At 33.5% G+C, this 14,588-nt stretch overlaps 1 protein-coding gene and 1 pseudogene across 12 annotated transcripts; one reads left to right on the forward strand and one right to left on the reverse strand.

Moving 5' to 3' along the window:
* The first annotated feature begins 1,444 nt into the window (after window positions 1-1,444).
* Window positions 1,445-4,008, forward strand: LOC146942528 (EG45-like domain containing protein 2). 11 transcript variants are annotated; one of them, XM_085756551.1, is made up of 6 exons: window positions 1,542-1,717; window positions 1,825-1,862; window positions 2,615-2,681; window positions 2,753-2,884; window positions 3,130-3,430; window positions 3,733-4,008. In XM_085756551.1, exons 4-6 carry the CDS (start codon window positions 2,761-2,763, stop codon window positions 3,737-3,739), a joined length of 432 nt encoding a protein of 143 aa, XP_085612677.1. In that variant the 5' UTR covers window positions 1,542-1,717; window positions 1,825-1,862; window positions 2,615-2,681; window positions 2,753-2,760; the 3' UTR covers window positions 3,740-4,008. The 11 variants fall into 11 exon arrangements, with proteins under 11 accessions (XP_085612672.1, XP_085612673.1, XP_085612677.1 ...); XM_085756550.1 differs by having other exon boundaries at window positions 2,756-2,884; XM_085756548.1 differs by having other exon boundaries at window positions 1,628-1,712; window positions 2,756-2,884.
* A 2,215-nt stretch (window positions 4,009-6,223) lies between these two features.
* On the reverse strand, window positions 6,224-11,935 carry LOC146942529 (ABC transporter B family member 11-like; annotated as a pseudogene). The gene is made up of 12 exons (XR_015032757.1): window positions 11,472-11,935; window positions 11,300-11,354; window positions 11,006-11,181; window positions 10,689-10,910; window positions 10,366-10,604; window positions 9,577-10,102; window positions 9,184-9,457; window positions 8,266-9,056; window positions 7,897-8,163; window positions 7,378-7,641; window positions 6,993-7,286; window positions 6,224-6,600 (listed from the first exon to the last, which is right to left on the reverse strand). The product of XR_015032757.1 is annotated as an ABC transporter B family member 11-like (transcript).
* Between the last annotated feature and the right edge of the window lie 2,653 nt (window positions 11,936-14,588).

Genomic DNA, 14,588 nt, shown 5'->3' on the forward strand with positions numbered 1-14,588 from the left:
AAAGGTTAATACTTTTTTTTTAGGGATGAAAGGTGAATACTTAATAACGTTTTGAAATTATAAACTTTTTTTTTTTTTTGAGCAATTGAAATTATAATCTAACTGTAGTGAGAAATAATCTTTGTTAAAAGATCGATACAAGTGGCAGCCACTAAAGCAAGGGAATTAGACTTCCAATTTTTTTAAGGCTTAAATCAGGGTTCTAAATCTTTTTTGCTTTAAATATATTTTTGCAAGTCAAATTCTTTAAATATTTTTGTGTCTAACTCGATTGATTGTTAATTGGAGAGTTGTAGACTTGTAGTTCATGTTGCAAAAAATATTTATTTTATTGGTTACACATATATGAAATTCTTTTTTTTTCTTCTTCTTTAGATTTCTATTAGTATAATGTTAGTTGTTGAAAATATATTAAGACAGGTTGTATGCATCCAAAATATGCAAAAGTAAAAAAGTAATTTATATTTGTGATAATACTTCGCTATTACTTCGATATTACTTCGTTATTTCAAAGTTTAACAATTACTAAATAATGTCTATTTTATATATTATTTTTCAACATATATTATCAACTAAACTAAATTTTTGGTTAAAGAAATTCTTGCACTATTGGGGTTGAGTCTAACGGAAGAAGTTAGACTCTCATAACCTGACAAATCAATGTTCCAAACTCTGATATGGAGCGATATTCATATTTAGCGTATGACATGCCTTAAATAAAATTACATATTTTGTGTTCTTAATTTTTATGTTTTTTTATCAACACACTTAAAAGACCTCAATTTAAAATTCACTTTAGACCTACAAATACAAATGCATTAAACCGACCTTTTTTACAGTAAACAAATAGTAAAAGTTTAATTTTTTATTTTTTCTACAAAAAATATAGAAAAAGTTTAACTTAGAGCATCTCCAATGGGAGGTCCTTACTTAACAAGGACCACTCCCCGTTAAGGACCCTCCATTGGATGAAGAAAAAATGAGTCCCCGTTAAGGAACGGACAACTATATAAGGACCTTCTCTCTCCTGGGTAAGTAACGGGTCCCACGTTTAAAAAAGTAATAAAATGTGTACTATTTGGTCCCACTTGCATAAAAGAGTAATAAAATGTGTACTACTTGGTCCCACTTGTAAAAATGAGTAATAGATAAATTATATTTATTTAATATGTAAAGATAGTGGGACATTTAAGTACTTTTCATTGGAGTCCTTATTAGTGTATTGTCATTGGAGTCATTTAGTCCTTAATAGATACTTTTATTAAAAAAATTATAAATAAGTAATGTGTCATGTGAGATCCATTTAAGGAGTCCTTGTTAGGGAACCACTATTGTAGATGCTCTTGGTGCTTTGTATAATTATCACTTTTGTTTTTTAGTTTTATAATAAAGAAACAGGCCCGTATAAAAGTTTAAACAAAAATATTAAGAACACCCCAAATTTGTGATAAGATTCCAAGCATTAATTGTTCAAGCAACCCATCTCTTGCAAGCAAACAAAACATAACCCATTTTATCTACATATCTTGCCGTATTGGCAAAATCGCTTACTTTTGTCTGATTTCACTTATGAATAAAGATTTGTATTTTCGGTATAAAAACACATCAATCACATTAAAATTATCCTTAAAATGGAGTGTTCCAGCGATCCAAATCAATAATTTCACCTGAAAGTAGAAATTTATTAGATGAAAAATGAACAAAACGACAATGTAAAGTAATTGCTTGCTTTTTCAAGTCTTAAGACTCAATTAATTACTAGTTACTTGTTTCTTGATCAATTGTTATTTATCTGCTCATCACTGCAATTTCAATTTCATACAGCACAGTGCTATAAAGTTTTGAAGTGACCACATCATCAGGTACGTCTATGCGCTTCATGATTCTTCTTTAATTTTGCAGATCCATCTCATTAAACTCCAGAGTAAATTAAGTTTTGTTTTTTGAGTTTATATCTTTCATTAAACTCATTAAACTCTCTTCATTAAAGTTACACTCTCTTCATTAAACAATGAAATATATAATCAAAAGAGATAGAGAATTAGAAGAGAGAAGAAAAGAAAAATGAAGTTAAGTTTGAATAATTTATCACGTCAAATAATAGCTTTGAATATTTATAATTTAAAAAATGGATGCCAACCAGTAACTACCAACCAAGGGCGGTGGCCGGCATCAGAGACCCATAATTTGGACCTTGCCTGTCTGTTCGTAACTCGTAAGTGTGGAAATAATAACAAATGAAGGGACCCATAATTTTGATCCCACTGCCACAAACCGACGAGGGCATCCATGAATTTGTTTTTGGAATTACACAAAGGGACTGCTTTTTTAGATTTTTTTAATGGTCAACGTTGATAAAAATATACCCTCATACGAATGAGCACTTGTTCTTCCCCCTTCAAAAAAGAGTACTTTGTTCTTCCTCTCAGAAAAAAGAATCTGTTCTTAGATACCAATATACTAGTAGTATATTTTTTTTATCGAGAGGATAGCAATATAGTACTTCTATTATTAGTCAACGAATATTTAATAAAATTCTACAATTAACCCATAAAATACTCTAGAAACTCGATAGAATAGAACCCATAAAATTTGATCCGTCTCTATGTAACAGTATTGATAGGCAACAGGGTTGGCGCGAAGCAGACCACAGATTTTTCTGCGTTGACTTTGGCTAAACGGTATGTACTGTAATAAATAAACTAATTTTGCCTCATAGTTTCTTCAATTAGTTAATTTGTACTTTATGCAGCAGCAATCATGTTCAAGTCTCAATATCTTTCCTTCCAATACCTAATCATCATCCTTCTCCTCTCAACACTGTTCATCCACTTCTCTCAAGCTGACGTTGGCACTGCTTCCCATTACAGCCCTCCCTTTTTACGTAAGTGCCCCCCTCCTGTGCCTCAACAATAGCCACATCCTCTGCCGTTTGGCGCATTATCAGTTGTAGAAACCGTTAGATTTAAAAAGAGAATCATCTTTCTCTCTAAAGTCTAAACTCAACGGTTCTTACCACTGATGCAACATCGGTAAATGATGTATGTTTGAAAATAAAGTAGCTCATAAAATGTGACACAGTTAATTAATTAACAAATTTGTTGTGTTTTGTGGAACGTGACAAGACAGCGACGGCGTGTTTTGGGGGAGATGCGTCACAATTTCCGTCGAGCAACATGTTTGGTTCAGCTGGAGAAGGTATATGGGACAATGGTGCAGCGTGTGGGAGGCTGTATGAGGTGAGGTGTATAAGTGCAGCTGTTCCTCGGACTTGCATTCCTGGTCAAACTATTCAGATTAAGATTGTTGATAGAGCACAATCTTCTGTTTCTAGGCCTTCATCGGATGATACTTCCATGGTTCTTTCCACCACTGCCTTTCAGATCATTGCAAATGTTTCTTCATCCTTGATAAACATCGAATTCCAACAGTAAGTTATATTATTATTCATATGATATGATGAATCATTAGGTTTACTTTCTCTTTCTTATTATACTAATTTATTGTTTATTTTCCGTGTTGGTTGTGTTTTGGTGAGCTATTAATTATATTACTCCACATCACAAGTTGGTTAGTTGTTGAAAAATCAAATGTTGAATGGTGGACTTGTTAATTGTTTAAATGAAATTGTGAAAACGAGAGGATTGAAAATTACTAAAAGTTAAAAGAGTTTATGAAAACAACAATATTTTTCTAGTTAGGTACTGAAATATGGTATTTTTTCATGTGCAGGGTTTGAAAATTTGAAATAGGCAATGAACTTAGATGGCGGCATTATAGGAATTGGAGCGTGACAAGTTTTTTGCTCTGAAACTTATTTAAATGGCGATCTCTCGCTGCAGAGGAACTTAGATGAGTAGTATTTGTATGGATTTTGTTCCCAAGAGGACAGCCTGTTTTCTTCAAATTACCCCCTTTTTAAATTACATTGACTAATTGTGTGATATTGTAACTGAATAGTACTATGTTCGTATAACTTCTATCAATGCAAAATTGTCCATCAGCTAATGCTATTGCCTGTATTACTGTATGTTTCGATGCTTATTTGAAAACAACAAAGTTAGGTTGACTCCACAGTTCAATTATTGTGCAATTATTTATTTGAAGATCCTAAGTCATGATTGATGCCGCTTACTACGAAATCACGGTGTGAATCAGAATTTTAGTAGTATAAGTAAAAGCAATAAAAAACAGGACAATCAATTATTTTCCTTACTCCCCTAATCTTTTTTTTTTTTTTTGACAAAACAGGACAATCAATTATGTAGTTTTATATTTTTTTAAGAACTTTTTTATAGCATTTCATTAATAATAATATCAGGACTACAACGCAGGATATGAAAATAAATAGTAGGACTAGCTGATAACACGCTTCTCTAACTAAAACATGAGCATTTGATTGTCGCTTGTTGAACTCCACCCGAGAGTTTGTGAACTGTGAATGAATGAGTCTCTTGCACCCTCATATGATATGACCAAATTCTGAAACATCAGGTCAGTTGAAGTTAAAAACGTCATTGATTGTTTTAGAATCCACCACAAAGTCTACATTGTCCATCTGCATGTCACTTAACCATTCTATAGTATTAAACAAGCATAAAACTTCACCATCAGGAACAAAACATAAAGGAGAGAAATTAATTGTTTTGGTTAGAACAAAAGCTCCATCATCGTTACACACACATATACCAATGCATATAAGATTCATAGATTGCAAAAAGGAAGCATCTATATTACACTTGAGACGACCAGGGGCCGACCTTTGCCAATGCACACGACCTGCAGTCGACGAGGAACACGAAGACATGGAAAGCCTCGTGTGCGAAACATGAGGACACTGGTTAACAAAACCCTTATTATTATTATTATTATTATTATTATTATTTTTTTTTTTTTTTTTTTTTTTTAAGAAACACATAATGCCTATATTCATATCAACTTTACCTTCAAATGTGAGTGAGTAAGTTAAGAATTTACGATCTTTTCAAAAGCTCTTTAAAAAAATATCTCTTCAAAAGCTTTAAATGACGACTACTCAATATTATTAGCGGAGAGGTTTCAATAAATCAATCATAAATTTCTAAGTTAAAGAATTTGATCCAATGGTCTTCCTTATTTAAGAGATCCCAAAACACGTAAATGAAGTATATTTAAATTCAACAATGATACAATATACCTATTTTTTTTTCTTTCTGAATCAAGAGTGTCATGACATCACAGAGACGGTAAGACAACCTAACTATGTTGACACCCTTTAGAGCCCTTCATCCTCCGCCAAACACTCATAAATATTATTTAAAAAAAGAAAAAAATACAAAAGGGGTATTAGGCCAAAACCCCAAACATGACAAACAAAAGAAAGCTAACAAAAGCGAAAATTCAGGAGATTACAACGATCCTTGAAAAAGGCTGACAAAAATAGTATCCCACCATAAAAAATGAGAACCGTCATACCCCAAGGCTGCTAGCTTAAAGAAAAATAAGGCACAACTTAGAAATTCTGCACTTTGATTTTTCTCCTTTTTTTTAAAGGTTTTTTTCCCATTAAACTATCAAATTTTTGTTGTTTTTTAGGGGAAATTTATATTTAATGATGACTAATGGACTAGTTCAACTAGCCTGGCCGCAATTAATTGAGTTTGATGTCACTTTGGAAAAATTGATGTACAACCAATTTTAAGATGTTTACAAAAAAAAAGTCTTTAGTTCTTTAATGTTCCTCTAGAATTTGTCAAAACAAAAATGTCCTCTAGAATTTACATATTGTCTGCAGCTTTGTTGGTTTAGACTTTAAAGCTTATTTTATATTTTATCGAAACTTAATTATAAGAAAACAACTAATTGAATATAGATTAAGAAAATATATGTTACATTCATTTTTTCTATGTAATCTACATCAATACCAATATATTAAAGAAATATTTGAATTTGGTGTATATTTTTCTTCAATTATACCTTTTATTTGAACTGTTGTATAAATAATTTTATGTTTTTCATAAAATTATTCAAATCTTTAATTAAAAAAGAGTAATGATATTTTGACATCTATTTGATGACAACTTTGTTGACAACCTTGTTTTTCTCACTTCTTATTGGTCAAAAACAATGGAGAGAGAAAAAAGAAGAGAGAGAATAACAACATCATGTGAGTATGAGAGAGAAAGTTGTCCAAAAGTTGTAAAAAAGTGGTTGTCAAAATATCATTTCTCATTAAAAAAATCACTTAAATTCTATTGCAATAGGTACCACCCTTGTTGTGCTAGTCGTGTGCAGTGCTACTAAAGAAGCATAGGTACCACCCTTGTTGAGCAACGTTTCATGCTTTCCTTTCTCTTCAATCACTCCATTTTTAACCACTGCAATTGAATTTGCACCCTTTATGGTAGATAATCTATGAGCCACCACAATGGTGGTTCTGCCCACCCTCAATCTATCAAGTGCATCATGAACCACTTTTTCAGACTCAGCATCAAGTGCACTTGTGGCTTCATCTAGTAGTAATATTCTTGGATTCTTAACTATGGCTCTTGCAATTGCCACACGTTGCTTCTGTCCTCCAGAAAGTTGAATCCCTCTCTCCCCTACTATTGTGTCATACCCCTGCATATGTTGTTTTTCAACAATTCAGAACCTCATAAGTCATGCTACTTAAATAGCTAGTTATTTGAAATATTGGAATTCACATGTTTGTTGCAAACTATGAAACATTGACACAAGACATGACACTAACATGTCAATACCAATAATAATTTCAGAGAAACCAAAAAGGTTATGACACTGACAGTGACACTGGACATGACTTCAGATCGAAGACGTGTTTAGTGACTGACATGTGTCAGCGCTCGACATCGACACTATACTAATACATGTGGTTACATTACATTCAATCACTTTAATTTTCTTAAATTATTACAAGGGTCTACGTATCAGTGTTACTATTGTGTAGGCGTGTCTGTATTTACGTAGGTATTTCATAGATTGTGTGTATTTACCTGCTGCAAACTGCTAATGAACTTATGAGCATTTGCAAGTTTTGCTGCAGCTATAATTTCAGCCTCAGTTGCATTGCCACCTTTTCCATAAGCAATGTTGGCTCGCACGGTGTCATTGAACAACACAGGCTCCTGGGTTACCAGGCCCATTTGCTGCCTAAACCATTTAAGTTGTAGCTTTTGGATTTCTGTTCCATCCAGTTTAATCTGACCTGAATTTGGATCATAAAATCTTTGCAACAATGATATCACTGTTGACTTTCCACTTCCACTTTCACCTACTAGAGCAACTGTCTGATTTTCAAATTTCAATAGATGGATTGTTTGATAGTGAGTTCTTGTGAGAATTAATGCATTAAACTAATATATAATTTTTTTAAGTTACCTGTCCTGAATGGATGGTCAAAGAAAGATCTTTGAATATATGAACATCAGGTCTAGTTGGATACTTGAAAGTGACATGATGGAACTCAATATCTCCCTTCACATCTCCCAATGTCATTCCTGATTCATCATTGGGGTCTATTTTTGATTTCTGGTCAAGAATAGCAAATATAGAAGCAACAGAACTTTTTGCTTTACTAGCTCCTACAGCCATGAATCCAGATTGAGCTATTGCGACGACTGCCATTGTGAGAGAGAAAAATACCTGAAAATTAAGAAATTAAATGCTTGATGCTAGAACAATGTGATGAATCTAGCTCTTAAAAATCCTTGTTGCTTTGTATATATTTTTTTGAAAAACATATTGATCTGTTTTAGAATTAGCTTATGCTTTGTAAGTAACAATTGACATAAGTAAAAAACTTAAATTTGACTTCTCTGGAGTGAAGGTATAAGTACAACAATTCTGAACTTTGTCCTCTATATGTGACATGGCATCCAAGTTTGGACAATAACTTACTTGAAAAACATCTGATATTGAGGTTTCACCATTCTTAACAAGTTGGGCTCCAGCATAAAAACTGCATGCATAAACACAGAACATAAAGAAGATTGATAAGCCAAAACCAACTCCACTAACTATACCCTGCCTTTTTCCTGTCTGTACTGGTACTACACATTTCTTTTGGTATAACTCCATCACCTTCTCTTCAGCACAGAAAGCGGAAACTGTTCTGATATTCCCGACCGCATCATTCGCTACTTGACTTGCTTCCTCGTACAGTTTCTGTCAAACATATATAGAGCACAGTAACATCATGTCAAATGGAGATTAATACTAATTAAATATATAAAGCAAAATATGTACTAAATAAATTTAGACACAAACCCTTGCATCCGTGCTGAATCCTTGCATGGACTTGAATTGCACGTGTCCATTTACTAATAGTAGAGGTAGCAAAACAAGAATGATGAGAGAAAGCTGCCAGCTAGTCTCAAAGCCAATTACCAAGGCTGTAATTACAGTGGCAATATCTTGAACAAGCAAACCGAGTGCATCCCCAACCAAAGTTCGAATCGAAGCAGCATCGGCTGACAGCCTTGCACCAAGTGCACCACTTGAATTCTCAGCTTTATCAAACCAGCCTACTTCCATGCGAATTATTTTCTCAAAGCACATTAACCGGATCCTTTTTATCAACTTAGAACCAGCTACAGCAAAAAAGTAGGACCTTAATGGCTGAAAAACGAACGAAGCCACACTAAATAACACAAACATTAATGCCCAAAAATTCACATCTTTACGAAGTTCATCTGCAGGCTCAAAGAAGGTATTTATCATCTTGGAGACTAAAAGTCCCAGAATAGGTTGCATTGCTCCAATTACTGCTGCTGCTAGAGTCCCAATGAGTAGCGCCGGGATTTCAGGCTTGTTAAGATAAGCGAGGCGAAGAAATGGGACATCTGGAGTCTTACTTTTATGTGATGCTGGTGCTGAAGGAAGAAATTCAGACACTCCTAGTGTGGTAGGCCTTGACTCTCTTCCAGATTCTACAAATGTTTCTAGCTTATCTGAGTCATTAGCACCATGCTGTTCTGATGAATCCTTTTTAATTTCTTGCAGCCTAATGAGCTGACTATAAGCTCCATCAGGATCATTAGTGAGCTCATCATGTGTACCTAACAATCAGTTAGAAGATATATGAATGCTTCATTGCAAGTGTCAAGGAAAAATGACGACTTTAAAGCAAATTGCCATACCGAGTTTCATTTTTCTACTACTTTAGTGAAAATTACTGCAGTATACCTTTTTCTACTACTTTTCCTTGGTGAATAACGGCAATGATATCAGCATTCCTTATTGTGCTTAGGCGGTGGGCTACAATGATCGTTGTTCGATTTATCATAATTCTTTCTAGCGTCTCTTGTACCACTCTTTCAGACTCTGCGTCAAGGGCACTTGTTGCTTCATCTAGGAGTAGAATTCTTGGATCTTTCAGAATTGCTCTTGCTATAGCTATTCTTTGCTTTTGGCCTCCAGAAAGTTGAGCTCCATGTTCACCAACCGTCGTGTCAAGTCCCTAAATTAATAATTTTAATGAACTAGTAAGGTAAAAGGTACATAACATGTAATGAACAAACATATACTAAAAAATCGTCTCCAGTATTGTATAATTTGAAATTGATGTTCAGATCTCACATGGGGAAATTTATCAATGAAGATAGAAGCTTTAGCAAGTTCTGCTGCAGCTCTGATTTCATCATCTGTTGCTCCATCCTTACCATAGGCAATGTTCTCTTTAATGCTACAAGTAAAGAGAACTGGTTCCTGACTGACTAAGCCTATTTTTTGTCTGATCCATTTCAGTTGAAATTCTGTGAGGTTGATATTGTCAATGAGAATTTCACCACCCTGTGGATCATAAAATCTCTCTATCAAACTAATAACCGTCGATTTCCCACTCCCACTGTGTCCTACCAAAGCCATGGTAGTGCCGCTTGATATTGAAATAGAAAATGCATTGAATATCATTTCATTTGGTCTTGAAGGATAACTAAAGCAAACTTCCCTAAGTTCTATATCTCCAGAAATATCATCTAGCTGCCTACCAGCAGTGTCATAAGCATCAATATTTGGCTGCCTCTTTATTGTCTCAAACATTTTAATGGCGGCAGCTTGCCCAGCAGCAAATGCAGTTAAGCTCGGAGATGCCTGTCCTAGAGACCTGAAAAATAAAATTAGCTCAGAAAAGTGATGTATGTAAGTGCATTTTGTTTGGAAAAACCGGAGATGACCGTCTCTATAAAGTCACTATCAGATAATTAGGCAAGCCAGAAAACACAATTTCACATCGCACTAACAATGACAGAAAAATAAATATCAGAGACACCAGAATTCCACAAGTTATTAATTTTAAGATATGTAATAATGTATGGACACACGGTGTAGATGATCATGATATATATAGCAGAAACTAACTTAACTTACAGGGAACCTGTCAGTACTGCAAAAAATACACTTATGACTTCCCCTCCTGTATAACCTTTCTCTAATATCATCTTCCCTCCAAACCATACAGCCAAAGCATAACTACAATAAACAAATAAACGAACCAAGCCGAGGCCTAAACCAATAGCCAATCCCTCTTGCAGTCCAATCATGTAAGATTTAGTTAATGATTGATTGTATTGAGTTATGGCTTGCTTCTCGCCAGTAAATGATGCAACCTTGCGTATTCAAGTAATTCTGTTAGCTAAAGATATGAAAAGGAATAAAAAACATTAAAAAGTTCTTTATGTAGATTGGCGTACTGTTCGAATCGAACCAATTATCCGGTCTACTATAGTTGCTGCTTCAGAATATGCTGCTTGTCCACGGGATGCCATCTTTGAGAAAGCAAAGCTCATTATGGAACCAGAGAGGACAAGAAGAGGAAGAGAAGATAGAAGGACAAGACTTAGAAGCCAACCCTTGATGAATGCCACAACTAAACCTCCTAAAAAAGATGACACATACTGTATGAATTTTCCTACCTGAAAAGTTATCACCCAAAAAAGGAAGAATAAGCTATTATCTTTAAATTTTGTTATCATAGTTAGATCAAATGATTATGCATTAATAGAAATACCTTCTCTCCCATGGCATCTTGAATAAGAACTGTGTCACCTGACATTCTTCCAACAACCTCGCCACTGTTTGTTTCCCTGTCAAAGAAGCTTATATCTTGCCTTAAAATTGCTTTGAGGTATAAGGCCCGTATTCTTGCAGCTTGTCTCTCCCCGGTGACCATCCAGCATGCCACCTCTGCAAGATTTCATGCATAAGTAACTCTTGTTATTTTAATCTTAAGGTGAACTATATATATAATTTTCTAGTTATAGCAAGTTGAATTATACTACGCAAGAAAATTTGGCATGCTTACGCAGAAACGCTGCAAAAAAGGCGCCTGCACCCATGATTGCAAACTTGAGAGACACCTGAGCATGAAATGAACCATGTAGAATTATGAAATGAAAATAGGAGAGTTTGAAATCCAAATTGTTCCCCAAAAAAATAAAATCAATTCTAGTTGAAGGGGAGCTAGTTGTTTTTACCTTGGAAACTAGATGAACTACTTGGTTAGTGTTAACATTTCCTCCAAAAGCATCAATAGCATCTCCAATAACTATAGTCAGTAAAGGCATAGAGACTCCATTCCCAACAGCACCGACAGTCCCAACAAACATCAACAAATAATCCCAAGAGTCTGCAAATGAGAAAAGCTTGTAAAAGGGTACTGCTTTGTTACTTTGATCCTTCACCTTGTTCTTCTTGGAATCTTGGTGCATGTCAGCCATTTCTTGGCCATTTTCAAGACCTGAAACTGGTAGATGATGATGATTTGTTGACCCTGTCATCTCAGTTGCAGTAATATCTCCGTCCAAGCTAGCCTTGGCCAACATTGTCCACAAGAAAAACCTCTGTTGCTTACACCTTATAAAAACCACAATGAAGCAGTTGAATAAAGTTCACAAGTTTGAGTTAGCAAATCTCATTAAGCTCTATCTAACAACTTAATTAAGTGCTTGTGACATAAGCGCTTTTCATATAAGTGATGATGTATAAGCTTTTTTTACATCAAAAGATAAAAGAAAAAAATGAACTACAATGCAACAAAAGAATGAAGGAAACTATAAGAACTACAAAGTTTGATGGAACAGTTGGCAGTAGGCTTGCATTGCAAGCTAACCTGACCATCTTTAAACTATAAGATAAAGCAGAAGAATATATATTACAGAACAAGATGCTCATTACCAAAGATAGCCATTTATATATGGTTTAAACATTAAATGCACCATGGAACAACATGAGCTCTTTGAATAAGGGAAAAAAAATGTATATGGAAAGTATCACACACCATCCACTAATTAAATCAACACTTGGAAGTTGTAATCATTCATCCTTGAATTATGTTTGAACTATGAATAGATATCAAATTTCAACTGTAGTTAGATAGTTATCTGAGAAGTTTTTTATTCTTTTATAGTGTACGGTACGGTTTCCTTTGATATCACAAGAAGTAAATTCAGAAATTGCACTCAATATTTTAAAAGTAAAAAAATTATATTTTTAATTCAAAACTTATTTTTTAATTCCATTTTTAGCTCTTCAAGCATAACTCTTTAATCAATCCATTGCTTACATCAATATGAACCCCTTCCAAGCATAATTCTAGACCATCAGAGAAGTTTTTTTTTTCCTGTTATTTGCCTCTTTAAATTACTATCTGGGAAGTAATTTAATTAATGCAATGCTTAAATTAGTTATTGCAAAAGCTAAACAATTAATCACACACATATACTTGCCTAAAAACTTGTTATTTTCGCATGAATCACTATGAAACCCTTTCCAAGCCATGCCAACTAAAACTCTTTGGTGTCATCATTTAGAAATAAATTTGAAGTTATAAAGATACACAGTATATGGTGAAGATATATAAAGTGGGTACAAAACACATTAAACCATTCACTTTTTCATGTAAATTGTAGGTTTGAAGTTAAATCGTTGTATAAGCCACTAATGATAATTTATTGGTTGATTTGATGCTTAACAAAGGTAGGACCATTGTATATTTTGTTTAGAATTAAAACTCATTTTAGTTCATAAGAAAAACTTCAAAAACCCAATTTATTTTTAGTCATTGAGAAAAATAGAAACTAACTTTTAGTTCACAAGAAAAGAAAATAATAGAGACAACTTGGTCTCTACTACCTGAAACATGAAACATCCTCGCAAAAGGGACAATTAGACCTCTAACAATAACTATAGAAAGACAATTTGGTCCCTTACAATTATTAAAAATAGTTGATGCTACTTGTATTCGATGTGGTGCTCAGGAAGAAACAATCAAGCATTTGCTACTTCGAGAGTCGACACTGAAGAATGAAAGAAATAATTATGAATTTTTAAGATTTAAAAGCCCCATTTAAATAACCCATGTGTCTTACTAGTTTATATGCATTCTTTGCATTCTTCAATATCCTCAGCTCTTGTTTTATCGTACCGCCTGCGATAACAACAAACTATGTTTGCTAATGTTTTGTTTAGTATCCCCATTCCCGCCATCTTTAAATAACCTTTTTTGGGTTACTGACTGATACAACAATTAATGTTTTTTGGTGTTAATTTGGCCTTGTATTATTACACTAAACTACGTGGTAATCAATGTCTAATGGGCCTTACAGTAAACTTATTGGATGTGGCCGCTTTTCATTATATGCAGACGGCAATGAGTTTGTGTTTGGGACTTGGGATGATACGGATATACTAGGTAAAGGCACATGCATGGGCTTTTTAAATGAGAAATCTCAACCATCTATTTTAAATTTTAAGGTTGATAATTAATTATTTTTTCACTCTCTATAAAAAAGACATTCTCATAGATATACTTGTGTTTATACATGTGAATGTGTATGGTTCATATACAGTGAGAATGTCTTTTTTTATAGGCTTAATTACACTTTTGACCCCCTAAGTTTTCTAAAGTTGTGATTTTGGCCCCCTAAAAAAAACAACTCTTTTCAGGCCCTCTAAGTTTACTTTCTGTTGCAATTTTGGTCCCCCACGCCAATTTTGACCCAGTCAACGGACATGTGGGCGCCACGTGTGTAAATTTTTTTATTTTTTAAAATTTTTTTATTTTTTTTTAATTTTAAAAAAATAAAAAAAATAAAAAAAGTATTTTTGTAATTAAAAAAATGTTTTACAAAAATAAAAAAAGTTTTTTTTTTTAATTACAGAAACAAAAAAATAATTTTTTATTGTTTTTTTATTACAAATTTTGTTTTTGTTTTTTTTATTACAAAAATTAAAAATAGAAAATTTTATTTATTATTTATTTTTTTAATTACAAAATAAAAAAATATTAAAAAATACAAAAATAATTAAAAATTTACACACGTGGCGCCCACGTCAGCGTTGACTGGGTCAAAATTGGCGTGGGGGGCCAAAATTGCAACAGAAAGTAAACTTAGGGGGCCTGAAAAGAGTTGTTTTTTTTAGGGGGCGAAAATCACAACTTTGGGAAACTTAGGGGGCCAAAAGTGTAATTAAGCCTTTTTTATATGAGGATGATAGGAACATCTGCCAAAAAAAAGTATGTACTGTTAATATCAATGAAACATTATAATAATCACTAATGCTACATTCAATTCTTGGTAAATAAGTGGAAG

Source organism: Medicago sativa, chromosome 3 (genome assembly GCF_051527215.1).
Source record: "Medicago sativa cultivar Bolivia chromosome 3, Bolivia_mono, whole genome shotgun sequence".
Lineage (NCBI taxonomy): Eukaryota > Viridiplantae > Streptophyta > Magnoliopsida > Fabales > Fabaceae > Medicago > Medicago sativa.

Bases quoted from the DNA above. Each gene is read 5' to 3' on its own strand.
- LOC146942528 (XM_085756546.1), top strand. From the start codon at position 2,761: ATGTTCAAGTCTCAATATCTTTCCTTCCAATACCTAATCATCATCCTT. The intron at 2,885-3,129 runs GTAAGTGCCCCC...GTGACAAGACAG, and splicing joins TTACAGCCCTCCCTTTTTAC to CGACGGCGTGTTTTGGGGGA.